General features: G+C 40.3%; 2 protein-coding genes across 3 annotated transcripts; one reads left to right on the top strand and one right to left on the bottom strand.

Annotated features, from left to right (window-relative positions):
* Window positions 1-9193: 9193 nt before the first annotated feature.
* dctpp1 (dCTP pyrophosphatase 1) lies at window positions 9194-10203 on the bottom strand. Its single transcript, XM_028016236.1, has one exon. The coding sequence runs from the start codon at window positions 10058-10060 to the stop codon at window positions 9530-9532; it is 531 nt and encodes a 176-aa protein (XP_027872037.1). The 5' UTR covers window positions 10061-10203; the 3' UTR covers window positions 9194-9529.
* Window positions 10204-10292: 89 nt separating this feature from the next.
* Window positions 10293-25214, top strand: gatb (glutamyl-tRNA(Gln) amidotransferase, subunit B). Of its 2 annotated transcripts, XM_028016234.1 has the most exons (13): window positions 10293-10471; window positions 11548-11701; window positions 11804-11917; window positions 16289-16487; window positions 18253-18375; window positions 18470-18583; window positions 19542-19626; window positions 20103-20147; window positions 21487-21679; window positions 21762-21895; window positions 23746-23824; window positions 23931-24065; window positions 24912-25214. In XM_028016234.1, exons 1-13 carry the CDS (start codon window positions 10332-10334, stop codon window positions 25035-25037), a joined length of 1641 nt encoding a protein of 546 aa, XP_027872035.1. In that variant the 5' UTR covers window positions 10293-10331; the 3' UTR covers window positions 25038-25214. The 2 variants fall into 2 exon arrangements, with proteins under 2 accessions (XP_027872035.1, XP_027872036.1); XM_028016235.1 differs by lacking the exon at window positions 11548-11701 and having other exon boundaries at window positions 10309-10471.
* The last annotated feature ends 402 nt before the right edge of the window (window positions 25215-25616 follow it).

Below are 25616 nucleotides of genomic sequence, written 5' to 3'. Positions count from 1 at the left end.
GGAAAATAATAATACGAGAGGATGAGAGGGGGGTGAAAAACGGGAGTTTTCCGGTCAAAACGGGAGACTTGAAAGGTATGCCGCCAGGCAGAGGGCCGAAACCCGAGAGCAGAAAGCGCTTCCTTCAAGCATTCAAAGGCCCCACGTTGGAATAACAAAACCTCTTATTCCCTCTGACCAGGAACACCTCAACCAAGGAGTTTCACTCTTCATTTAAACTTTTCCCCATCATATACATCCAAGGCGCAATGAATCGTTTAAGGAGCAGAGCTTGAAATGAGAGCAGACAGAACAGAAGGCTTTCCTTATACAGTAGGTTGAAGTCGTAACAGGCAGCTGAAGTCCAATTTCACTCCAACAATTTCACCCTTTGATCACGACATGCAGCGGATTCTGGGAGTCACCAGTTACTGTCCATCACCGCTGTACCGCCGAGCCGAGCCGAGCATCCTGGGACTGGAAATGAGAAAAATGATGAAGGTATACGCCGGCAGATCAGCACTTACCCAAAGACGATAGTAGATCACTGTCACTCCAAACTCTGGGTGCGGATTGTGTGTATATTTTACCTTTCAGTTCTTCTTTTTCTTTATTTGTAAATCGAGTCAAAAGGCCATCTGTCTTCTACTGGTTATTAGTTGAAAAGTCTTCAAATGTTCTTTAGGTCAGGAGGAGTGGCCAAAAGAAAAGCACTGATAAAAATAAAGCGTTCAGACGTTGTGATTGGAAGTATTTATTTATAGTGTATTGGAAGTAACGGAAGTATTTTAAAATCTATTCTCTGAACTGCAGGGAGCCAGTGTTAGGACTTTAGAACAAAAACAAAAATCCTGCTTCTTCATGACACCTTGTTGCCTTAAGTAGTGTTATTTTAGTTCTAAATGGCAGCTTTGAAAATGGCCATAGGGATGCACAACATAATGGCATCAACATTATCCAATCAGCCATGGTTTTTTTTAACCATATTGGTTTTGGTCCGATCAGTAAAAATATCCTGATATTGATGGCCGATATTTCTTTCCATCTTACTGATGTTTGTGTGTTTTTCAGGAGGAAGGTTTATGTTTGGTTATGTGAGTAATAGTGATGCAGTTACTGAAGCAGGCAGGTCGTGTCAGTGCTGTGGTCGTCTCCAAAGGTAATCATGGTCCATGACTTTATGCTGGATTTTACTGTCACTTCATCTCTTTGAAGAGCTTCTCAGGGCTATAATACTGTTTGGTTTTTTACTATAGCTTAGTTTTACTTCCTTGTGACCTTTTGCTTGCTTAATTTAGTTTGTTTTAATTCTTTTTAGAGTGTTTTTGTTAGTTAAATATTGTTTAGTTTTGTGCAGCTTTTATTAGTTGTTGTAATTTTAGTTTTTTTCAGGTTAACGTTTAGGTGCAGAATTCAAAAACGTCAAAGTGTTGTTTTGTGATAATTTATACATTGATTGGTTTCAGGATGTTTTAGTACAATATAGTTCCAGTTAGTTACAGTTTTTCCATATTAAGTACCGTTTTTATTTTATTTCAGTTCAACTCGTTTTTCAATTGTAGTTTTCATTATTTTGTTCATTTTCATTAACTATTAACCTTGATGATTCTCAGGGTCTGAGAATTTCTTTAAAGAAGGACAATCTTTCACTCTTTAACTTACAGTGAAGTTGTGGCTCCTGCTGTTTCTCCTGACAGAGCGACACACTCTGACTCTTTACTCGTCATTGTGTGGAGTAACATTCTGAACATTTCATCTTTAAAAACAAAACAAAAAACATTATCTTTACTCAACAACTAACAATTTAGAAAACATCCAACAAAAATTTCTATAAGCCTTCATGGGGTGTGTTCTCTAAAAGCAGAATATTAATGATTGGTGATTAACATTTGTGAATATTAGCCTAAAATATGAACCATCAGTGTAAAATCCAGCCAGAAGGATTAGGAACTTCTCCCCACCGAGAGTCAATGAATCATTTAAAATGTGGATTTTAAATGAACTCAGATGGAGAATCATTTCTGTTAAATATCACTGGGTTACAGGGAAACTTTGGACATTAGGCAGCTGCAGATAATTTCCACTCTGCTAGGTGATGCTGAACATCTTGAATTGCACTTTATACTTGCTGATGGCAGCAATAAAGTCAGTTCTGAAATGGAACATTAGGGACTCTTTCTCTTTCTGTGCAGGCATTCGGTGGAAATCAACATTAGTCCATCAGCTCCACATTTGTGAGCCGGGTGGATGTGTTATGTGGAAACAAGTGTCGGAGATGGAGCTGGTGGGGTTGAAGATGTGAAGCTTGTTATTGGCGGGATGGGAAACGAGCAAATCAGCCAGACAGCTCAGGTTAAGGACTTCAGAGAGAGACATAATTAGAGAGGCGAGGCTGGGAGACGGAGATAATGATAAAGAAAAGAGGTTTATATAGCCTGGAAAAACTAATGCGGTTAACTTAGTCAAGCCAATATTTAAAATGTGTAATTTTTAGCACAGAAAAGAAACCAATAAAACTAATCTTAAAGTATGTAACCTTTATAGAAAAAAACTAGAGGTTTTTGGGGGGGTTTTGGCATTTTTGTTAAAACTTACTATGTCGTGACAGTTTAATATGAGACAGATAATGTATCTTCTGTGCCTTCTCCCTGTGGACTTCACCGCTCAGGCAGAAACAACCAATCAGAACCAGGAGGAGGGTCTTAGTGCTGTCAATCATCCTCGTGTGAGCGCTGATCACAGTTCTCTGCTATGCTATGGCTAACCAATATTATATAAACTTTCCCCACCATTTCAAATTTGTGAAAAAAACAACCACATCGCACCCATATCCTCCTGTTCATCACTGTCACATACATAAATACCACATGACCCCTCCTTAAAAAAAATTTTATATTTCCAGGCACTTAGTGTCATTTTATAGCACAATGAAGTTACTGTTACCTTCAGTTGTTATAAAAATGCTGTATATATCAAAGATTACTTTGATTTTAAGTCTTAAAATTGAGCCTCTGTGTCTTTACACCATGTTCCAAATTATTATGCAAATCAATCAATCAATCAATCAATCAAATTTTATTTGTATAGCACATTTCAGCAGCAAGGCATTTCAAAGTGCTTTACATCATTACAAACACAGAAACACAATGCAACATAGAATCAATAATCAAAACACGACATTAAGTCAAGTTCCATCAATAAATTTGTAATTGATTACATTTCAAATACAATTCTAAACAGGTGGGTTTTTAGTTGAGATTTAAAAGAAGTCAGTGTTTCAGCTGTTTTCCAAATGATATTTTCTTAGATTTTCCTAAATGGTCAATGCAAATGATGGTCAGTATAATTTTCAAGTCATGAACTATTACAGTATAAATCAAATTTTACTGAACAAAGCTCCCCAGGAGAACAGAATTTTTTTCAAAAATAAACTCAAAATGCAAAATGTTCCAAATTATTATGCACAGCAGATTTTCTAAACATTTTATGGCTTATAAAGAACTGCAAACGGTCATTCTTTGAATGTGCAGCATTAAGTGGTCACATGTACTAAAATCTTCATGTACAGCAGGGCCCACTGAGACCGTTTCTGCTTGTGAGCTCTGGTTAGGGGCCCAATAGTAGGTTCATGCACCTCAAGCCTCTGGAGGATCCTCCACCTTGAGGTTCCAGAGGCTCCAGCAGCTTCAAATAACTGTTTGCTGCTTTGTAAGGACATTTTAACAGCTGCTCTCTTAATCCTGTGAATGTGTCTAACAGAAACCTTCCTCATTTTGTCTTTATCTGTACAAACCCATCTTTGTTCTGAATCAGCCACAAATCTCTTCACAGTACGATAATAACGCTTCAGTTTTCGTTAAATATCTAATGTTTTCATATCTTGTCATACAGCACTACACTATCTGATCATTTTCATCAGCAGAGATTCTTTCTCTTTTCCATATTGCTTGAAACCTGTGGCCTGTTTAATAATGTGGAACATCCTTCTTAAGTAGATTTCCTTTAATTGAGTTCACCAGACAAACTAATCAACCAGCTCTCTGAAATTAATTGTAGTGATTCAAAGAGCCCTGACACACAATACCATCTATACATTTAATAGCACAACAAAAAGTTTAATCTTTATGACACTTAAATCCAATTTGCATAATAATTTGGAACATGGTGTAAGAAGCTTTTACTAACAAAATAACTCTTTATGTCTCTCTGCCTTTAGCTGAATGGTTGCCACGGGAGATTAAAGGGTTTCTCAAACATGCATAAAAGAATCATTCCAATGACAGATTCTTATCACTTATTACTGTGACAATGTTTTTGATAATAAGATGTAATAAGATGTAAAGCTCAAAACATCTTATCTTGAGCTTTACACTGTCCCTTTAAGAAATGGCTGATCCTGATGTTAATACTGACACAGTGTCCATCCCTACTGCTGATGTTTGGAATGTGAAACAAATCAAATCATCTCTGTGTATTAATGCAGTTCTTTAGGTATATTTTTTCACTGTGTTCTCATTTTTTTATCCATAGTCTCTGGTAAACTCTCAGTACAATTAACCAAATACCAAACAGATTTTTTTGAAGCATACGTTCTTCACACGGGCGTCAGTAGGCTTAACTGAAGGCCTTTTTTTGTTTGTTTGTTTTTATGAAGGTTCAAATTAATATCTCCAACATTAACATTTGAATTACGCTGCTCAAAACGTGTATGATTCTCGCTATCCCAGCTGTCACTGGATGCTAATTATGGGACACATCCGATTTGATAAATGGCTCAAACACCTGAGCCATATTTCATGCATGAGAACAAACTGGAATGATTAGCTGCTGCGAGAGAGTTACTACTGCAACATCTTACCTTTAAGAGACGCATAAAAACAAAAGAGTTCACAAAAAAAGCCCCTAATGCCTCCCATCCATTTGGTGAGTTGAGGATGTGTGATTGTTTCTGGCATCATTTCTGTCCATTAGCATGAAGAGCTCCCTCGTGTTCCTGTGAATGTGTACATGCTGGATGTGATGTGAACCGCTGCTGCTGGATAACCTCTTTGTTTGAAACCTGACGGCTCCCACCGCCAGATGCAGACAGTGACAGCAGGAAGAGAGAAAAGGAAACCAGAGCTTTTCCACGCAAACAATGAATGCGCTCACTTGAAGTGAAAACCCCTCTTTGAAAGCTAATCGGTTTGAGGTCGAGAAACTCGACAGAGCATGCTGTTGGAAGTCAAACCAAACACTCGCAGGCCTGATGGTATCACGTTCTCTGAACATTATCAAGCAGAAGTAAAAATCTAAGAAACCTACATTTAATTATGTCCTTGGAGCCGCAGCGTCAAGCCGTCTTTCTTTCTCAAAACATGAAACTGCGACGGTACCAAAGCTGTCTTAAATCTCTGTTGGCGAATAGATTTGATTAAATGTGGAAGTGCGGATCAGTAAAATCATTCGCAGTGAAACACGAGCCTGGACTTCAAACTAACACTTTGTTCTTTCAGGGAATGGAAACGAAAGAGATTCTGTAGGCTTTTGCAATTTTGCTTACATTTTGTGGGGGATTGAACAGATTCTAATGATCAGATCTGACTTTCAGAGATACAGTCACCACCACTCGTCTCCCAGTCTGCTTAATGTTTGCTGGCTCTGCTCTGCTCTCAGGCTGCTTGTCTGGCTTTACAACTGTTTCCTCTTAATTGGTAAAAAAGAAAAAAAGAGTGTACATTATTAAGTATGTACTCATTAAATATGTACATCATTTAAATATATACATTATTTAGTGTACATATTTAATGAGTGTAGATTACCTTATGTACACTCTTTATTTTATTTTGCATGAGAGGAAATTAAATTTAGTATTATAAGTATTATTTAAATGTATCAGCAAAAGCAAAGACAGGAAGGTCATTTTAAAATCTTTAGATTTTATTTTCTCTAGTTTCTGTAAAAAACATGTTTTGTTAGTTACTTCTTAGTTACTAACAAAACATGTGTGTCTAGTTTTTACATGTTTTACAAATATGGGACTTCATAAATGCTTGGCAATCAGACAAGTTTTAATTTGCACTCAACTTAAAATTGAAGTTATTATTTCTGGACCTAAAGAGGAACGATCTAGAGTTATAGATCTAGAGTCAATGCTCAGCTTCAGTTATTACAACTAAAACCAGAGATTAGGCCTGAAACCTGGGAGTAGTGATGGACTCTGACCTGAACCTTCAGAGCCACATGAAGACAGTCACAAATTTATTTATTTTATTACAAAATTATTTTTAGTCGCATTGATTATTGCAACAGCATCTTCACAGGTCTGTCCAACAAATCAATCAAACAGCTGCAGCTGATCCAGAACGCTGCTGCTCGCGTTCTCACTAAAACCAGGAAGATAGAGAACATAACACCAGTTTTAAAGTCCCTCCACTGGCTCCCTGTAGCTCAAAGAATAGACTTTAAAATACTGTTGTTAGTTTATAAATCACTGAACGGCTCAGCAACACAATACATTAAAGATCTGCTGTTGTTGTATCAACCTTCCAGACCTCTCAGGTTCTGGTTCTGGTCTGCTCTGCATCCCCAGAACCAGAACCAAACGAGGAGAAGCAGCTTTCAGCATCTATGCACCACAAATCTGGACCAAACTTCCAGAAAACTGTAAAACAGCTGAAACACTGACTTCTTTTAAATCTCAACTAAAAACCCACCTGTTTAGAGTTTATTCAAAACGTAATCAATTACAAATTTATTGATGGAACTTGACTTAATGTAATGTTTTGATTACTGATTCTATGTTGCATTGTGTTTCTGTGTTTGTAATGATGTAAAGCACTTTGAAATGCCTTGCTGCTGAAATGTGCTATACAAATAAAATTTGATTGTTTGATAAAGATCATTTGCAGTATTATATAAAATCAACTTTTTTGAGCTTTACACTATCTCATCAAAAACATACCTGGAGTGCTGCTTTGATTATTTCATGCATGTTTGAGAAATCCTGTAATCTCCCATGGCAACCATTCAGTTGTGCAAAACGCCTGGATGGACCTAGCCCCGCCTTCGAGGACGAAGCTCCTCCTCAGAGCTGCAGTTGTGACGACTTCCTGAAGGCAGAGATTCAGAAAGAGCAGGAGATTTTAAAGAGACAGGGGCACAATTTCAAGGCGTTAAATAAAAAAGTCAAATGTGTTTTAAATCGAATTTGATATTTATAGCATTTTATGTCAGTTGAAGGTACCATGTGCTATAAAATGCCACTAAATGCCTTGAAAATGCATAATACTGACCCTAATAGGGAGGGAGGAAATGACTGATCAGATTGTAAAACAATAGATAGAAGAAACCTGAATTTGACTCTACTTCGTTATCAAAGAGGAAATATTTGTTGGAAATCTGTTGGAAACTTTGTGGTCACAGCGTCTTGTGTTTTGGAAGAACTACCTCTAAATGTTGTCTTAGTTTTTGCCCTTTAAGATGTGAGAAACATTGCTGAGGCTTGATGGGAGTTATTCTGTCTCTGTTCTGCTTTTGTTTTGAAGGCATCACAAGAAACCTTCTCTGTGATTTCCCTTTGCCGTGGTGAGAAATGCCTTCACAAATTACATCAGCGAAGGAAAAGTGTAGAAATCCAAGCCCTTGGATTCCTGCCACAAAGATTTCTCTTTCTAGCTGTGAAAAAGCTCTGAAGCATCTTTTTAAATAAAAAGCTGTTTACTTTGAAGTCAGGCTGGGCTCAAACACTGCGGCATCTCAGGGATGCGTGACGGTTTCTCCTTGACGGATTACTGATGATGACTCACATGTGACGACCAGGATCTCCAGATGAGGGCAGTGTTTGAGACTCAAATCTAATCAAATTAATTTAAAGGAAAAAAATCCCATTGTAAACGAGTTTTGCATTTGAAATGTTTGCTTACAGAAATATTCTGCTGACATGAAGGACGGGGCTCCATTATTGTTTCATTTTATTTCTTGGACAAGATCCTCTAAATCAAGCTATTGGTTACATATCTGAAAGACATTTCCAAGTATAACTAAATAATTTTATTGCACTCTGTATGGAATGAAAGAAAAAAAATGTGTTTGCATTCAAAGCAGAAGACCACATCATAAATCACAGCATGTGCAAGCTGTTTTGTCACAAGCCCAGAAAAAATTCATGCTTAAAAATGTCTTCAAATTTAGTTTGAAAAATAAAAATTTTTTATGACCAAAGTTTTAAGACCAGCAGTAACACAGCTATGTGTTCACTCAGCTGCTTTAGTTTTGATGGTGGCAGTTTGGACTGAGCCCAGGCTGCTCCGAAGGAGAGATCAGATAAAACGCAGTTCAATGCAAATATAATAAAAGTTAAAGCAGCTGAAACTTTCATAAGAATTTTTTTTTTTTTACAGATTTGTTGACAGTGTCACTAATTCTCAACAGTAAGGTATGAGACAGATATCTGTGGAAAAAAATCAAGCTCTCTGCTTTCTCCTAGCGCTAACTAAAAACAGCCAATCAGAGCCAGGAGACGGATCTTAGCGCTGTCAATCATCCCTGTATTCCGCCTCTTGCTGTCTGCAGCTAGCAGAGCCTGTTGTGAATGCTAAGGCCGGTGAGCATAGCCAAAGAGTTTGTCTGAAACAGGAAGTTATTTAGAATAAATGTGGAAGTGTAATAATATTTATATATTTGTGAGACTTTTTCATTCCTCTTCCAAAATTTGAGTGTATTTAAAATGTTTTTGAGAGCAAAACTTGCCTAATAAAGCAGATTTTTACATCAGCACAATTTGATTTTATTGCACTTTACAGAAATGTAGAAACTGTAATTTATTTTCTATTTACATCACTAAAAATTCTTTACAATTTCAAAACTAATATTAACTCTTCATATGCAGAACATTGAAGAACACACTGGCTTGTTGTTGAAGTATTTGTGTCATTTAAGGCTGTCGTAAACAAATATTTTAGAGTTTTAAATAAAATCTGTTTCATTCAGCTACAAATGAAAGAACATGATTCAAAATTCTTTCAAAAGAAAATAGACATTTGACTGTTAAACAGATTACAAAAAGATTGCAAAATGTTCCTCAACAATGTCTGAAACTTTTGCTGAATAGAACTGGACTTTCATTTTTTATAAATGTCATTTTACGCCACATTTAGCCTCATGACTAGGGAATAAAATAAAAATCCTAATAACTCCACAGGTTCAAGGTTATGATAGAAACACAGAACACAGCTCAGATTTTTCTAAAATATTTTTTTTTACTATTTTAAAGTAAAAGAAAAAGAAAACTGATTTGAACAAAAATGTTTACAAAAATGACATAGTTAAAAACAAAACTGAACCAATCCCTCTCAATGTTTCCGTGTTATGGTGGACAGTTTTACTCAGACTGTCAGCTTTGAAGTGAAATCTTAAAGCTCCTGAACTGAACTGGGACTTCAGGGAGAAACATCTCCTTCCCTGAAACTCTGAGTCTGTAACAGGGGAACCGGAACCCGGAAGACCTGGGTTCTTATAGCAGACATGTGTCCAGTGAGTTAGGTTTTATTTACCCTACTCCCCCCAGCTCTCAGTCCTTGTATTCTGTGTATTTCTTGGCCGAGCCGTGCACCTTGCTAGCGGGATATTTGAGTCGGTTCAGCGCCATCTTGCGCAGCACCGCTTGGGGAAGGTCCACGCGGCACTTCTCGGCCAGCTCCACCAGGTAGATGAGCACGTCGCTCAGCTCGTGCGCCAGCTGCTCCCGCTCGGACTCGGTCCAGTCCGGCAGACCCTCCGCCACCTCTCCCCGCCACTGGAAGAGCTCCGCCACCTCGCCCACCTCTCCCACCATGGCCAGGAGCAGATTGCGGGGCTGGTGGAACTTATTCCAGTCGCGCTCGTCCGTGAAGTCGGCCTGCATCCTGCGGATGTCCTCTATGCTGGGCTCCGGGCTGAAGGTGAACTTCTGCGGGCTGACCGCTGCTGCTGCTCCCTTGGAACGGGACTCGGCCTCCGCGCCTCCTCCGTGCCCCGCTGAGGGCTCCTCCCGGCACCCGTTTGAGAACACGACCATGTCGTCTTTCAGTCCTCGGGAGTCTTTCCCACTACTTGCCATCATGTTTTAAGGGCTTGTGTTTGTTTCCGTGCCTGAAAATAATCTGACAATGGCTGGAAACAACAACCCGTTCCTAATATTTCTAGCAGGTGAAGAAGTCCCGCCAGTCGGTGTAGCGGAAATGACGCGTTCTGAACGGAAGCTAGGGCTCGTTTAAAGCTCCCCTTTAGCTGCTGGGGCTTGTAGTATTAAGCAGCAGCATCGCTCTTTTTAACGGTGAAGGTCACTTTTAAAGTACTACAACTCCCATGAGCATCAGAGCGACTGGGCCATCATGGCCGCCTCCAGTATAGCGGCCAGGGAGCTGCTTCATAACATCAAATTAATACCTTATTATCAAAAATCTTCCTGTTTGTTTAGCAGACGGATCAGCACATCTAAGCTTCAATGCAGCAGTCAGCCTCCGGAGAAAAGGTGAACTCCTTTCTTTACTAATCTCTACTGTTTCGTTGTCATGGTGAGTGTGAAAGTGGGAAAGATCCAGTGTAATGCAGCAAAAATACAAACCATTTAAACGTTCACATTTTCTGGGGTTCAGCATAGTATTTATGAACAGTCAGTGTCTTCTCTGCGGTAAACAATTGTGAAGCTGGATGTACTTAGGTGTATGAAATAAAATAACATTTTCACAGTCAAGCTAACATTTAGAAATTCTCCTGACTGAACCTTTGCCATCTCAAACAACTTTGAAAGAACTCAGGTGCATGTAATACAAAATACTTGTGCAAAAAAAAAATTATGACCTGCCATAAATAAATAATGAAAAGTGTTAAAGTCTTACTACATTGGGTTCATAGTAAATCTGTCATGATAACCAATTTTGCTGGATGATAAATTGGCCCAGAAAGTTTTGCGATTAACTTAAATTGACCATTCTCATCTGACATGATAATGACATAATGATACAAGTTTGTCTCCTCAAATACTAATAAACTTTTATTTTGTAAAGAACGAAAATAAACATAAAAAATACGTCAACAAAAATCAATAAAAAGGAAATTAAAAACCATACAAAACCGGACCCTTCAATAAAATGTATTATTTAGTCTCTATAAACAAAAATTCCTTAAAAATAAAATGGAATTGATTAATTGATTAACTGACTAATTGCTAATTGCGACAGGTTTCTTTCATGGCAAGCAAAACGCAGATAGTGATTAGCCTGTTGAGCTGCTAGAAGAAAAATATATTCATCTCAAGAAGTTTTATTGAAAACACCTGATGTTTTGGTATTAAAATAGCCTTGTTGCCTCAAAAAGCATTGGAAGGTTTTATGCTGCTTCACACAACTAGTGTCAGCAAATGTGTCTCGTACATGGAGAGCCTGTTTAAATAATGAACTAACATTTATTGCAGATCAAGCAGCTCTTTGAAAAACAAACAGAAGGAGAATGTGGACCAGAGAAGACATGTTGTAATGTTCACTGTGTTCCTTCTGCCACGGACATCTCTGTCATCCGCTTCTCTCTTGTGTGTGTTTGGTACCTCAGCGCTCCGCAGCAGCTGGTTGGAGTGGTGGGTTTGGAAATCCACGCGCAGATTAGCTCCAACACCAAACTGTTCTCCGGCTCCTCGGTTCAGTTTTCAGCTCCTCCAAACTCCTCGGTTTCGTTCTTTGACGCGTCTTTGCCCGGAACTCTTCCTGTGAGTCATATTATTTAGCATATTCATATCAAACTTAACCTGTTCATAATCTTTTTTTTTTGCTTGTTCTAGAAGAATGTTAATGTTGCCATGTGTTCCCAGGTCCTCAACAGGCGATGCGTTGAAGCAGCAGTGATGACCGGACTGGTTCTCAACTGCACCATAAACAAGAAGTCAGTCTTCGACAGGAAACACTACTTTTATGCCGACCTTCCTGTGAGTGTGTGTTCTCCGTGTTCTGCAAAATATTTGTGATTCGTAGGTAGAAAGGTGTTACCACAGGAGGCAGAAAGTCATCATTTGTCTGGATTTGTTTGCATGAATACATATTTGACTTCAACTGTTAAAGGAGACCCATTACACAAAATTCACATTATGCATATTTTTATACCTCCATTTGGGTCTCAGCTGCTTCTAAACACAACCCAAGCACTTAAAAAAAAAAAAAACACCCAGCCGTTTGTTAGCAATAAAAACATTGTTTTGGTGTCTGAAAAATGAGCCATTTCAAAGATACATGTGACAGGCACTGCACTATTACCTAGCAACCCACGCAGAGCTCCAGCACCCTTGCTCTGCTGGTTTTATGCATTGTACAGTGGCTGCTGGTAAAGACACATGTTTTGTTGTTGACCTGCCATCCAGAAACCTGGTTGTGTAGGAGGCTCTACTTCTGCTTATCAAAGATGTACGGTTATACAATTGCGCATCTGCTTACAGCCATTGTCATCTGCGAGTGTGAACTTTGAGTTAAGGGGCGTGGCCAGCAGGAGCTTATTTGGATTTAAAGTGACAGAGGCCCTAAAACAGCTCAAAATAAGTTGAACTGAGCAGACTAAAATCTCTAAGAATCATTTTGTGCAAAAAATTTAATAAATATGTTTTGTATCGCACAGACCAATCCCTGTTCAAGAGAACATAGTTGATCGCCTTTAAATGAAAGAAAATGAGCTTTAAGTTTCAAACATGAACCATTTTTATTTAGCAGCTTGTTTCCTTTAGTCCTCATAGTCGCCTGTGTAGTCTGGAAAAAATGACACCCTGAGAACCTTTGAGTTTTTATTACATATTTGAAAATATGGAGATTGTATACTATTTTAAACATTGAAAGAAAATTGCTTATTGTAATTAAATTATTAAAACTGAAAAAATAATCTTCATAAAACCTGTAAAAAAAGAAAAGGTATGTTAAGGAATAAATTAGGACAGCCCAAAGGTGTCCTAACCACGAAAACATAAAATGTTACCAAGTATTTTTTATCTATTTCTAGTGCAAATACCTTAGTTCACATGAAATAAGACAAAACAAACTTACCAGTAAATTTTCAGAAGAAAATAGGAGCTTATTTTAATTAATTAATTCCTTAGTACTGATGGAAAATTACTAGTTTTGAGCAAAATATTCTGTCATAGGAACAAGATATTTTTTCCATTATACTCTCCGGTCAGACGCCTCACCGTTCTCCTGCTGCTGGTCCTCATTTTCTCTGTCCAAAGCGAGACGCTTGCACAGTGATCTTTCCCAACCTCCCCGGGCCTGGGGCTAATTTTCCTGGCATTATGTGTGACATTTTAAGGAAAAGATTAAATGTCACGGTTGCCCCCACAGAGACCTTTCCTAAAATTTATAGAAATTCTAAGACAGGAGGTGCTAAAGAGTTTAGCATTTTAAATTGGCAAAGTCTGTCCAAGCCTACTAAAACGGATTATGGACGGCTCAGAGATAATAAGGACGATTGTTAATCAAAGATGTCTTCTGCTATTTTAATAAGACTGTCTGGAGGAGGAGTGTAATGGTGAGAAAACGGTCATATCAAAATTAGCTGCAACTTATTGTATTTTGACTGTTCGTATTGCAAGATGTTTAACACAAAGAAAAAATTGTCCAGCTTCATTTCAAATGAATATAAATGAATGAAAATTTAAATAAAGGAAAAATAAAACAGAGACTTAAATAATAATAATAATAAAATTATATTTAGTTATTTTCCATCTCATGGAAATGATTGGATTGTATTAATATCCATTAAGAAATGTAATCCAGAGATTCCATCCATGATCTGAACCCACTGATTTTTCAAAGTTGTAGGGGCAATACAGAAGTAAAAAAAAATTAATTAGTCAAGCAAATTGACTGTATTTTTTTATTATTATTTTAACTAAAAACAAACTGAAAAAACAATATTTAAACAACAATTTGACATCTTCCGTATTTATTTCTTCTATTTTTTGTCATTTTGTTTGTGACTTGTTAGCTTTGCATTGTGTTTTTCAGGGTTTAAAATTCAAAAATGTATAAGGAAAACATTAAACTGAGAGTTTTGTATAGTTGAATAGTAATTCAGAAATTAAGCCATGTGGCCTCACAAGTCTCACAATGTTTCAGATCTCAACAAAAACAATTAGAAGAAAAAAGAGCCGTCCTCCCTGTGATCCCACCTACTCAACTCCTTCAGAATAGCCAGTAGCAATTAGCAAACACCTGGTGGAACTCCACATCTGTTCCTACTTCTCAGTGCAACGCTGGTAAAAACATTGTTAAAGGGCTAATAGGGGAGCCATGTTGTGTATTAAAGAGACAGAGGACCAATTTCAAGGCGTTAAATTATGAATTCAAATTTTGTAAATGGAGCATTTTTATGACAACTCAAGGTAACGTAGTGACTTGATTATGCTATTAAAACGCCACTAAATGCCTGGAAGACACATAATACTGCCCCTTATAATGATGCAGCTGATGAGACGTTCTGTGTCCTCCTGCAGTGCCCAGGTTGAAGGCTGCAGAACTGAGGGAGAAAGGGCCTTCGGTGGAAAGATATCTTCCACTCTGCATTGTTCATTATTGATAAAATCCACCAAAATGTAATGATTGTATTTGTGTAAAATGCCCCGGCTGCTCGTATCGGGACTACCTGAACGGAGAGGCCCGGCGAGCTGCGGCTTTCATTTAATGAGCACACACGTCTTCTAAATGATTCAAGTTCCCCTCAGATAGAAAGGGTGCAACTGAACCACCATGTCTGGATCACCAAGGCTTTGACATGTTCCCAAGGCCACAGATGAGGTTTCCAGTATGGCTGCAGTGGGCACAGAAGTGTGTGTGGCCATGTAACGGTCGTTGAGGCCGAGGTCGCGATCTGAGCAGATCCAGGAAATCTTAATGTGGCAACTATAATGTCGCCAGCAGGAAATGGGGCTGGTTTGAAGAGCAGCTGATTGGTTCTGCAGGACAACACACTACGGATCGCACCAGTCAACTTTTTTCACTTCCAATACCGATATCAGAGGTTTATAATCGGCTGACTTGATCCGATTAAGAAAACAGCACTGAATTGACTTAAAATGTTTATTTTTTTTAAGCACATACATAAATGTACTGAATTAGTCATTTATTTGATAACTGTGCATAAGTGCAGCTCACACCAATAACTTCACAAGTTTGAACATGTGAAAACAACGTTGATTTGTTCAGTCAGTGCAATTAGGATTAGAACAGTTAGTGTAAAATATATAATAAAGAAACTGAAATCTGACAAAAACAACTATCTTGATCAAATATCTAAAAAATAAGCTGCAAAATGAATGTCAAAAAAACAACCTAGAATTAGACTGAGTAGATCGGCCCGTTATGTACTGGACACATTGTCACCGATACCCAATCTAGATATTTTGTTAAGTATCGAAACCGATACAGATATTAATATGGGACCGAACATGCTCCACCTACACAGTTTACCATGGTAACTGTTGGAGACAGTTAAATCAACAGAGAGCAGCATGGTGAATGCAGGTGCCAGAGCAGGAACTGCGTCATGTAGCTTCTGATCGGAGCCTGCAGGAAGTGGAGGCTGCTGCGCTCAGCTGCTGCAGGAAGAGGAAGTGATTGATGGCATCAGTCAGGAAGCTGCTGACTAACAACCTGCCTTCTATCTTCTCTCCCACCTTCTCCGTCTTTAGCATAAGTGTGATTAATGTTTAGTTCTTGTGATGCAGTTGCCATAGAAACATGGTAAATTAATTCTTAGGCCCACAGGAACAGAGAAACGTCTAAAATACGAAAGGGCAGTATTATTTAGAATCAACTTTTTTAGCTTTACATCATGTCATAATGTTATTCTCTCATCAAAAACAAACCTGGAATGTTGCTTTGATTCTTTCATGAATTTTTGATAAACCCTTTAATCACCCATGGCAACCATTCAGCTGTGGAAAACGCCTGGGTGGACCTAGCACCGCCTTTGAGAGGCAGCTACTCTAAGCTGCAGTTTCCAAGCTTCACAGGTTCCTTCTCACAGAGAAACCTCACTCAACTCCTTCAGACTAGCCAGCATCAATTAGAAAACACCTGGCTGAACTGTGCATCTGCTGAGCTCATTACTCGAGCCACTTCTCAGTGCAACGTTGGTTAAAAATCTTGTTCAGGGATCTAAAGACAAGGCAATCGTGTGAGAAAAGCAATGTGAGGCTGGGACAGGAAAGCACGATGGCTCAGTCAAAGTTCACACCAATAGAGAAACTGTGGGTAGAAATGTTTGACATCTCTGATGTCACCCAGCACCAGGACTTAAGGCAGCTTTTCTCCTCCAGGCTGGGTACCAGATCACACAGCAGCGCCGCCCGGTGGCGGTGGACGGAGTGCTCACCTACAGCTTCCTGGGAGGGAGGAAGAGGAACCAGGTGATGAGGAAGAATGTGCACATCAAACAGATTCAGCTGGAACAAGACAGCGGCAAGAGTCTGCACGATGACGTCAACAGTCAGACGCTCATCGACCTCAACAGAGCAGGTTGGAGCACAACAGCGCCCCCTAGAATCTAGACATAAATTTAGATTACATAAACTTAGGCATATTTACAAAATATAGCAAACCCGTAACCGCTTAGGTTGCTAAATAGAAAAGCAAATGCTGAAAAGAATGAAATATGTGAAACATTTAATCCCCTATGAACAGAAATGTTCATACGGAAGTCCCGTCTGTGGTAGCTCTGGATTGGAAGGACTGTTAAAACTTGGCTACATGAAGTGATTTAACTCACGACAGAACCTCAAAATCAGCCTTTACCTTCAGGTGAAACTCAACGAGCTTGTCGTGTGTTTATATTTCAAAACAGAACCGCATAAAATACACTTTACATCCCACCACGGACTCTGTTTGGACCGATTCTCTTCGCTCTGGGGCAGCGCCGCCATCTTAGTTTCTGCTGCTTAAGAGTGACCAGTGGCGCCCTCTGCTGGGTGGCGGCCAAACTACAACACTAGCAGAAGACCTAAGGCACATATGTCAGAGTCAAGGCCCGCGGGCCACATCCGGCCCGCGAGAAGGTTTTTTACGGCCCCTGGAATGATCTTGATTTATTATTAGAACCGGCCCGCAGACCGCAGTAAGCCGGCACCCCGTCTGAAAAAAAAATACCTTCCTTATTTGAACTGTAAGTAGTTCTTTAAATGTTCTGTGAGATGATGTACTTACCCATGTATCCATAACAACCGGAACTTTCAATATCCACCAAGTTATTGCCGAAATATACCATCTACTAAAGGAGTGCCCCCCGGATTAATTACACTCTCTGCAGCTGCAGCTGCGAAGTTACAGTATTAACCCGATACTTGCTGGAAAGTGCAACGTCTCCCCTTTCAGAAACCGTTGGAACTTTTCCACTTAGCGCTACGTGTGGCGGAATTACGGTACTGCAAATTTAGATGTGTCGCCGGCGACACGTGTAGCTGCGCATCCAGGCTGCTCAAACGTTGTCTATGTTTGGCAGCACATACCTGTGTGAACAACTGTTTTCTTTGATGAACCTGAACAAAACATCACACAGAAGTCGACTTACTGCTGAACACCTTCACTCAATTCTGAGGATTTCCTCAGCTCAGAGCCTTACCCCGAACATTGATGAACTTGTGGAAAAGATGGGACACCACCAAGTATCACCCTCAACCTCAAACAAGTGAACATTACTGTGCAATCACATATTTAGAGTTTTTACTCAGTTCAAGTTTAAAAGTTAAAGTTTAATATTTGTTTTCACTGCATGTTACTTCTTCTTGATGAAAGTGCTGTTTTTGATTAATAGATTTTTGCACTTTATTTTATTGTATTTCAATCCAATTATATTTTAAAAATATTTCAGTTGTGTCTGTTGAAAATTAAAGATTACTGACAGAGCCATAAGAAAATATTGCTTTATTTATCTGATCATATTGGAATATATTTGTTAGGTTTTCAGTAGGTTCAATTAGGTTCACTAGACTATATGCGTCATTTAAAAAAATTTCAATGAACATTCGATCAGTCCGGCCCTCGGCTTGTAGCTAAATTTTTTATTTGGCCCTCCGTCCATTTGACTTTGACACCCCTGGCCTAAGGGGACGTTGTTAGTTAATCTATTGGAACTCATTTTAATCTAATGAACCATTAATCGACAATTAACTGTAGGTTGATTAATTGTTAACATCAGTATTATAAATCCATAAAGAGTTTCTCAGTGATCTCTGTCAGAGATCGATACTTGGTGGATGTGAAACCCAGCTGCCTGCTCCTCCCTCAGGTGTCGGTCTGATGGAGGTGGTGATGGAGCCCGACATGAGCTGTGGAGAGGAGGCCGCTGCAGCTGTCAGAGAGCTGCAGCTCATCCTGCAGGCGCTGGGTACCTGTCAGGGCAACATGTCAGGTATGGAACCGCTGGCTCTGTTGTCTCCCCTCCACTGCTTGCATTTTAATCACCGGCGTAACCACGCTGCCGTGCTTCTCTGCTGTTTGCGCAGAGGGCCAGCTGAGGGTTGACGCCAACGTGTCGGTGCACCGGCCAGGCGAGCCGCTGGGCACCAGGACGGAGGTGAAGAACATCAACAGCATAAGATACCTGGCCAGAGCTATAGGTGAGGACAGAGGAGGAGCTGGAAGTTGAACCCCCAACTCCTTGATCTCTGCTACATTGCAGCTTTCACAGTCTTAGTTTTCTGTGGTGAAAGCTAAGGCTAGTTAGCATAGCCACAGATGAATGCAGATAAACGGTAAGTTGTTTTGCTGCTGTTATCAAATTTAGCAGCGAGTACATAAGATTGGCTGACAGCACCAAGCCCCTCCTCCTGGCTCTGATTGGTTGTTTTTGGTCGGGAGAGGTGCATGTCTTCAGACAGCAGTAGCAGCTCAGGTTGAAGGTGGAGGAGATCAATTATCTGTCTCGTAGCATGCTGTCACAACATAGTGATAGTTTTAACAAATATGAAAAAAACATGGTTTTTTTTAATAAAAGTGACGTACTGTAGCTTTAGAGAAAAGCAAAGTTCCTTCATTTCACCTATTAGAAAAAGTATTCTTAATTAAAAATAAAAAGTTAAAAGCAAAAATACAAGGATGTTGTTTTTTTATAGATTGAAGAACTGGAAAACATTGTAAATATCCATAATAAACAAACAATACAACATAAATGACAAATAAAATGAATGGGCTCTTTGCACCTCAGCTTCCGGGTTCGGGGAAAAGCGGCTCAATCGTTTCCGATCTATTGAAAAAGGCTCTTTCTACTGGGTGTTTGCAGGGTTTGTCCAAGGTAACAATTTATGATGAGGCTGCCTAACGTTCATACCCAGTTAGTGTGAGACCGTCTGACTTTTTCCCAGCTGCTCGCTGAAATAACGATCATAGTTTGAGTGACTGTGGACGGAGTTCCGCTTCCAGCTGACAGAACCAAAAGCAGCTGGACAGGTTCAGCTGCTGAATCAAGTTTCCTGCGCGTCGGTTGATGCATTTGTAGCCGGACCGTTTCTTGTGACAGAAATCAGGGCCGCCGGGGCGCGGCAGCAGGCGTTTGACGACTCTCGTTGTTCTGTCCAGATTTCGAGGTCCAGAGACAGACGGCGGTGGTGCGGAGAGGAGGAGCCGTGCTAAACGAGACCCGGGCGTACGACTCCAAGTCAGGGTAAGTGGATGAAGAAGCGGCGCCAGGATTCAGCCGTCAGCAGCAACGCAGAGCGACCGGGACGGCTGCCGGGTTCATTAGGCCTGGGCTCGGCTCGGGAGCAGCCCTGGTGGTAATGATGATGAATAGAGCCATTTGGACGGCGCTGTCGGCCCGCGTTATCTGTGAGCTATGTGCCGCTCCCAGAACGAGTCAGCTGCCTCACAGCTGAGCCCTCGCTCTTCTTCTGGGACTCTGGCAGCCTCCCAGAAGCCCTTGCGTGCCAGAGGTTACATGGTGAAGCAGAAGGGTACACTTCACAGTTTGTGGCCCCTTTTGAAATTAAAATCAAATTTTAGAGAAACACTTTGTTTTGTAGCAAGCATTATCTTTGTTTCAAAAAATGTTTAAACTCAGTGAAAATCTCGCTCTAAAATATTTTTATGAAATATTTCCTAGAGTGTTGATTTTTTCCCTGTGTGTCTTTGTCCCTCCAGGGAAACTGTTGCTATGCGGGACAAAGAAGGTCTTCAGGATTACAGGTGAGGTTGGATTTGTTGTCTCAGATTCTGTCCACCTGGAGGCAGAGCTGCTGCTGCAGCAGCAACATGGATTCATCATCACACTGCAAAAACACAAAATCTCACCAGGATTTTTGGTCTAGTTTCTAATGCAAATATCTTAGTACACTTGATGAAATAAGACAAAACTAACTTACAAATAACTTTTCAGCTGGTTTTAGGTCAGTTATTCCCCAAATTGGTAGTGTTATGCAACATCGACATTTTTGTGCTTTACATCATGTTCTAATGTTATTCCCTCAACAAAAAGATACCTGGAGTGTTGCTTTGATTCTTTTCTGCATGTTTGAGAAATCCTTTAATCTCCATGGCAACCATTCAGCTGTGCAAAACACCTGGGTGGACCTAGCCCCGCCTTTGAAGACGAAGCTCCTCCCCTGAGCTGCAGCTTCCACGCTTCTAAGCTTCCACCACTCGGAGCAGCCCTCCCCTGTGACTCCGCCTCTGAGCTCCTTCAGACTAGCCAGCCACAATTAGCAAACACTTGGTGGAGCTGGAGTCTGCTGAGCTCTTTATTGGAGCTGCTTCTCACTGAAATGCTGGTAAAACGTCATTAAAGGGCTAATAGAGGAGCCATGTTGTGACGACTTCCTGAAGGCGGAGTTTCAGAAGGAGCAGAAGTTTTTAAAGAGACAGAGACCTAGTTTCAAGGCATTAAATTAGTAGGTAACATTTCTTTTAAGTCGTATTTGATATCGTTGTGAGTAAATAATTTTAAGTTTTCCTTCTATCTCTTTTAGCTAGTTGCAAAGCTAAAGCTAAAGGAAATGACATGATAGGAAACACCCTCAAAGCTAAGGTCACAGGATATGAGACACTAGGAATGCCACCTCATACATCAAGAACTTAGCATGGAGGAGGATAATTCTCCACAATATATAAAGCATTTTTATAACAACTGAAGTTAACATAGTTACTTAATTGTGCTATGAAATTATACTATGTGTCTGGAAAATACATAATTCTGCCCCATTAAGAAATTATTAACTTAAAACTATCTCCTATTTTTTGCTGAAAAGTTGCCTGTAAATTAGTTTAGTCTTATTTCAAGCACACTAAGATATTTACTCTAGAAACTAGAGCAAAAATACTTGGTAAGATTTTGTGTTCTTGCAGTAAAACAGCTGTGAGACTGGTCAGGTCTAATTCCTGGTGCATGCAGGTGAAATGTGACAACAACCCAGTTTGTATCGCAGCAGAAGTTCGAATCACAACTTATTTTACTGTAATAAAAGAAGCAGTCAGAAGTTGTCCTCCTTCCCTCTAACCCTGAGAGACCTTCCCCCTCCACCTCCCGCAGGTTCATGCCGGAGCCCAACCTGCCCCCCCTGCTGGTGTTTGAGGATGAGGCGTCGCTGCCTGCAGGCGTGGAGGCGGGGGAGGCGGTGCTGCTGCGGACCCTGAGGGCAAGGCTTCCCGAGCTGCCCAGCGTCAGGAGAGACAGGCTGGTGCAGACGTACGGCCTGCTGCCAGAGCACAGCTTCACTCTGGTGGTGAGTTCACACCGGCAGTCTGTCACTCTGCCACTAAATGGCAACGCTCCTGCTCAGCGATGAATGTGGTGCTGCTGTGCAGAATGAGGATGGCTTGATGGAGTACTTTGAGGCGGTGATGAAGGGGACCAGCAGGGATCCCAGGAAGGTGATTGGCTGGGTGACCAATGAGCTGCTGGGGCTCCTGAAGCAGCAGGACCTGAGCGTGAGCCACAGGTCAGTTTATCACCAGAACACATAAAAACAGATGATCACTAAAGTGGTGTAGAGTCCAATCAAATAAAGCAAGATGACATCAATAAGAAAAATAAAAACATTAAATGGCTTGCAAAAGTATTCATACCCCTTGAACCTTTCTATATTTTGTCACATTACACACATAAGCAAAAGTATATTTAATGGGAATTTAATGTTAAAGAGCAACACAAAGTGGAATATAGTTGTGAAGCCGAATGAAAATTATACACGATTCTGTAACAATACCTAAGACCTGTCTGGTTTTATATCTTGGTCTTTTGGAAAATGCTGTATTTAAAAATGACTGTTATTTGTTTAAAATTCTGCTGGTGGCCGAAAAGGTCATCACCAGGGGCCTCGTGCATAAAAGAGAACGCAGTTTTCACACTAAAACTTGGCATACGGAAAAATTTAGAAAAGTGCGGCACTCAAAAAAAAATCGGATGCATGAAGCCGGAGGGGGGTGAATACTTTTGCATATGTGGAAAAGTTTAAGGGGTGTGAATACTTTTGCACGCCGCTGGCATTGTACTGACTGAATAAGTTAAAGTTGTTTTTACATGTTTGACCAAGCTGGTGAAGCTATTGGTGTAGTTAAGTGTGCTGTACTGGTGGAGATCATTGCTAACGCAAATAAATTAGTAATTCAGTACGTTTATGTCTGTGTGTAGAAAAAAAAAAAAGAAAGAAATGTTTTTAGTCAACTCAGCTCTGCTTCTCTGCAACTGATCAATATCGGCCCACGCTAAACCTCAGATATCGGTATCGGGAGTAGAGAAAGTGGATCGGTGCATCATCAGCAGTACCGTCAGAGACCTGGGTCCAGCTGCTGTGAGCGGTTCTTTAACGATGCTCCGCCTCCTCCCTGCAGCTGATAGAAACACTTCATTTCAGGCCTTTTCGTGTCTCAAAATACCATGATTGAAAGTGAAGGCGCAGATAAATCCCAGAGCAGAGCCAAATGACTTTCTCCGGGGGAATAAATGGGATCATTTTGTGTTTTCTAATTATTTGTGTCTGGCTCTGAGAAAGTCACCCTGACTGTCTGACAGGGAGAAAAGCTTCTTCCTGAGGACGAGTTCCTGGCTGGATTGAGCTGATTCTCCTCGTGTTGCGTCTGAACTTCAAACTAAAAGCCTTTGTGGTTGGTTTAGGTGGAAAATAGTTGCCATGGTTTCAGACTTTTATAATTACGCTTCCAAAATCCCAGTCAGCTTTTGATGCCACTGGCTGTTTGAAATGACACCAGCTAATAAACTCTTCTAACATCAACATGTAAGAAACATAGAAACGTGTAGCATTAATAGAGAGGAGGACTGATACGGTGATCATTTCTTTGGATAAAAAAGGTGATAAATAAAAGGTTTATTGACAGAATTTGAAGCCAAACCTGCCACTACCAGACTCCTGGGTAAGATAAGATTTACAGATAACATTTTTTTTTTTATCTTAAATGCAAAATGTTTATTTTTTTTAATAGTTTTGGTTTCATTACTGCTCTCAAAGTGTTGTTCTTTCAGCAAATGGGCTTTTTTTGAGTCTCTCTTCTAGATTTAACAATTAATAGTTGAAGTTTTCCAGTGATCTCTGTCCATTTTTGCTGGGATAATAACTTGTAATCCAAAGCTCTTTATTCCAACTTTCAACTTAATAAAGGTAAAAAAGAAAAAAAAAATAGATAGATCAGGAAAATCCCAGATCTTCATCACCATTTTTTCTCCTCCCTTCAGTCCAGCGATCACCGTCTCTGTCTTTCTCTCTCTATTTCTGTCATGAATCCTCATCCATCTCTTCCAGTGTAATTAACTCAGACTCTGCGTTGCTTCCAGCCCAGTCCTTCCTGCCGCCCTGGCTGAGCTGCTGGAGCTGCAGGAAGCAGGATGCATCTCCTCCTCTGCTGCCAAACAGGTCAGTGTGCTGCGCCCCTCCTCCCCTCTGCCTCCTGCAGGTTTCTTCCTGTGTGTGTTCTCATTCTCACCTGCCGGCGCCCCCTGCTGCTCCCGTTCCTCTCCAGGTGTTCCAGGAGATGTGGAGGTCACCAGGCAAGGCAGCTCTGCAGATCATCCAGGAGCTTGACTTGGGGCTAGTTAGCGACGCCGCCGACCTTCACCGAATCTGCCAGAAGGTCGTAGACTCACATCCAGACAAGGTCAGCGTGCGCTCGCATCTCTGAATCTCATATCATAAAGAGTCAGTAGATACGAGAATTCTATTTTCAGTATTTTTTTAACATTCATTTTGATGGTTCTCTGGCCTTCAATGGGAAACCCAGAACTTAGTTTTTCAAAAATGGCTTGAAAATAAATCGATCGGATATATCGCGATGGACAAGTGATCAATAGCAGTGGATAATATGTTTGATAGTTTAATATTTTCACTGACGTCCGATACAGAACCACAAAGCATTCTGGGGGATGTAAGCAGAGGGAAGGCTTCTCCACTCAGCTCCTTCAGACTAGCCAGCAGCAATTAGCAAACACCTGCTGAGCTCATTATAGGAGTTACTTCTCAGTGCAACGCTGGTAAAAACGTTAAAGGGTTAATAGAGGAGCCATGTTATGATGACTTCCTTAAGGCGGAGTTTCAGAAAGAGCAGGAGCTTCTTAAAGAGACAGAGGCCCAATTTCAAGGCACTAAATGACCAATTCTATTTTATTTTAAGACATATTTGATACATACACAGTATTTTTAAAACAACTGAAGGTAACATAGTTGCTTCATTGTGCTATAAAATGATTCTATGTGCTTGGAAAACAAATAATCCCGTCCCTTTAATACCCCAGGGAGTCGTCTGCCTGCTCGCTCTAAGTGCTTTGAGTTGCTGCCTGTCTGACAACAGGTGTACCTAATAAAGTGTCAGCTTGCTCTCTGTCTCTGTGAACAGTCTACACAAAACTGAAGGTTGACTTTTTGACTGAGTGAACTGTTTGATCGTTTCGTCGCGCTCATAAGTTGCTGAGCCGTGTGACATCAGAGGTCGCTTTTGTGTTCGCAGGTTCGAGCCGTCAGGAGCGGAAACCAGAAAGTTCTGAATAAGCTGATGGGTCTGGTTCAGAAAGAGACCAAAGGCAGAGCCGACCCGGTTCTGGTCAGGGAAATCCTCCAAGAGAAGACTTCATGACATCATCGTTTTCGTCACTGACTCTGAGCCAATCAGACGCTCTGAATTCAGCCTGCAGTTAGACAATAAAACCCACTTCCTGCTGGGTAAAATGCTAAAGCTTCATTGTACAGTAACACTATTGTTTTTATAAACGGGATGTGAATGTTAATAAATCAATAACATTTCTATATGTTATTTTTCTATCTGTGGTGTTTTTGATTTAAGTAGAAACTAGTTTTTGTTCTCACAAAGTTCAGTCGGATCAGAACCTTTTATCTCAACTTCTAGTTTAGTGAGGCTTAAGAAGGTTCACTCCATGCTGCAGCAGCCTGAGCACTGAGCGCCCTCTTGTGGGTGGAGCACGTTATGATTGTCAAACACTTGCACAAATCTTGTTAAATATTCATTTTCTCTTGACATGAAGCGCTCAGTGGTTCTGCGCAGCTCCTTTGGTTGATTTATATTTAATGTAAACAGAGTCCATCAGCCGCTGAGGGCAGCTGGAGTCTGTCGGCTGCTTCTGAGACGAGACCACAGAAATAAAAGGTGTGTGTTTCCTTCGCTCCAGATTTCACAGGATTTAGTTTTTAATAAATA

Source organism: Xiphophorus couchianus, chromosome 5 (assembly GCF_001444195.1).
Source record: "Xiphophorus couchianus chromosome 5, X_couchianus-1.0, whole genome shotgun sequence".
Taxonomy (NCBI): Eukaryota; Metazoa; Chordata; class Actinopteri; order Cyprinodontiformes; family Poeciliidae; genus Xiphophorus; species Xiphophorus couchianus.
The sequence above is the reverse complement of the archived record's forward strand: the minus strand, read 5'-3'. Positions and strand labels throughout refer to the sequence as shown.

Bases quoted from the DNA above. Each gene is read 5' to 3' on its own strand.
- dctpp1 (XM_028016236.1), bottom strand. From the start codon at position 10,060: ATGATGGCAAGTAGTGGGAAAGACTCCCGAGGACTGAAAGACGACATG.
- gatb (XM_028016234.1), top strand. From the start codon at position 10,332: ATGGCCGCCTCCAGTATAGCGGCCAGGGAGCTGCTTCATAACATCAAA. The intron at 20,148-21,486 runs GTGAGGTTGGAT...CACCTCCCGCAG, and splicing joins GAAGGTCTTCAGGATTACAG to GTTCATGCCGGAGCCCAACC. The intron at 23,825-23,930 runs GTCAGTGTGCTG...GTTCCTCTCCAG, and splicing joins CCTCCTCTGCTGCCAAACAG to GTGTTCCAGGAGATGTGGAG.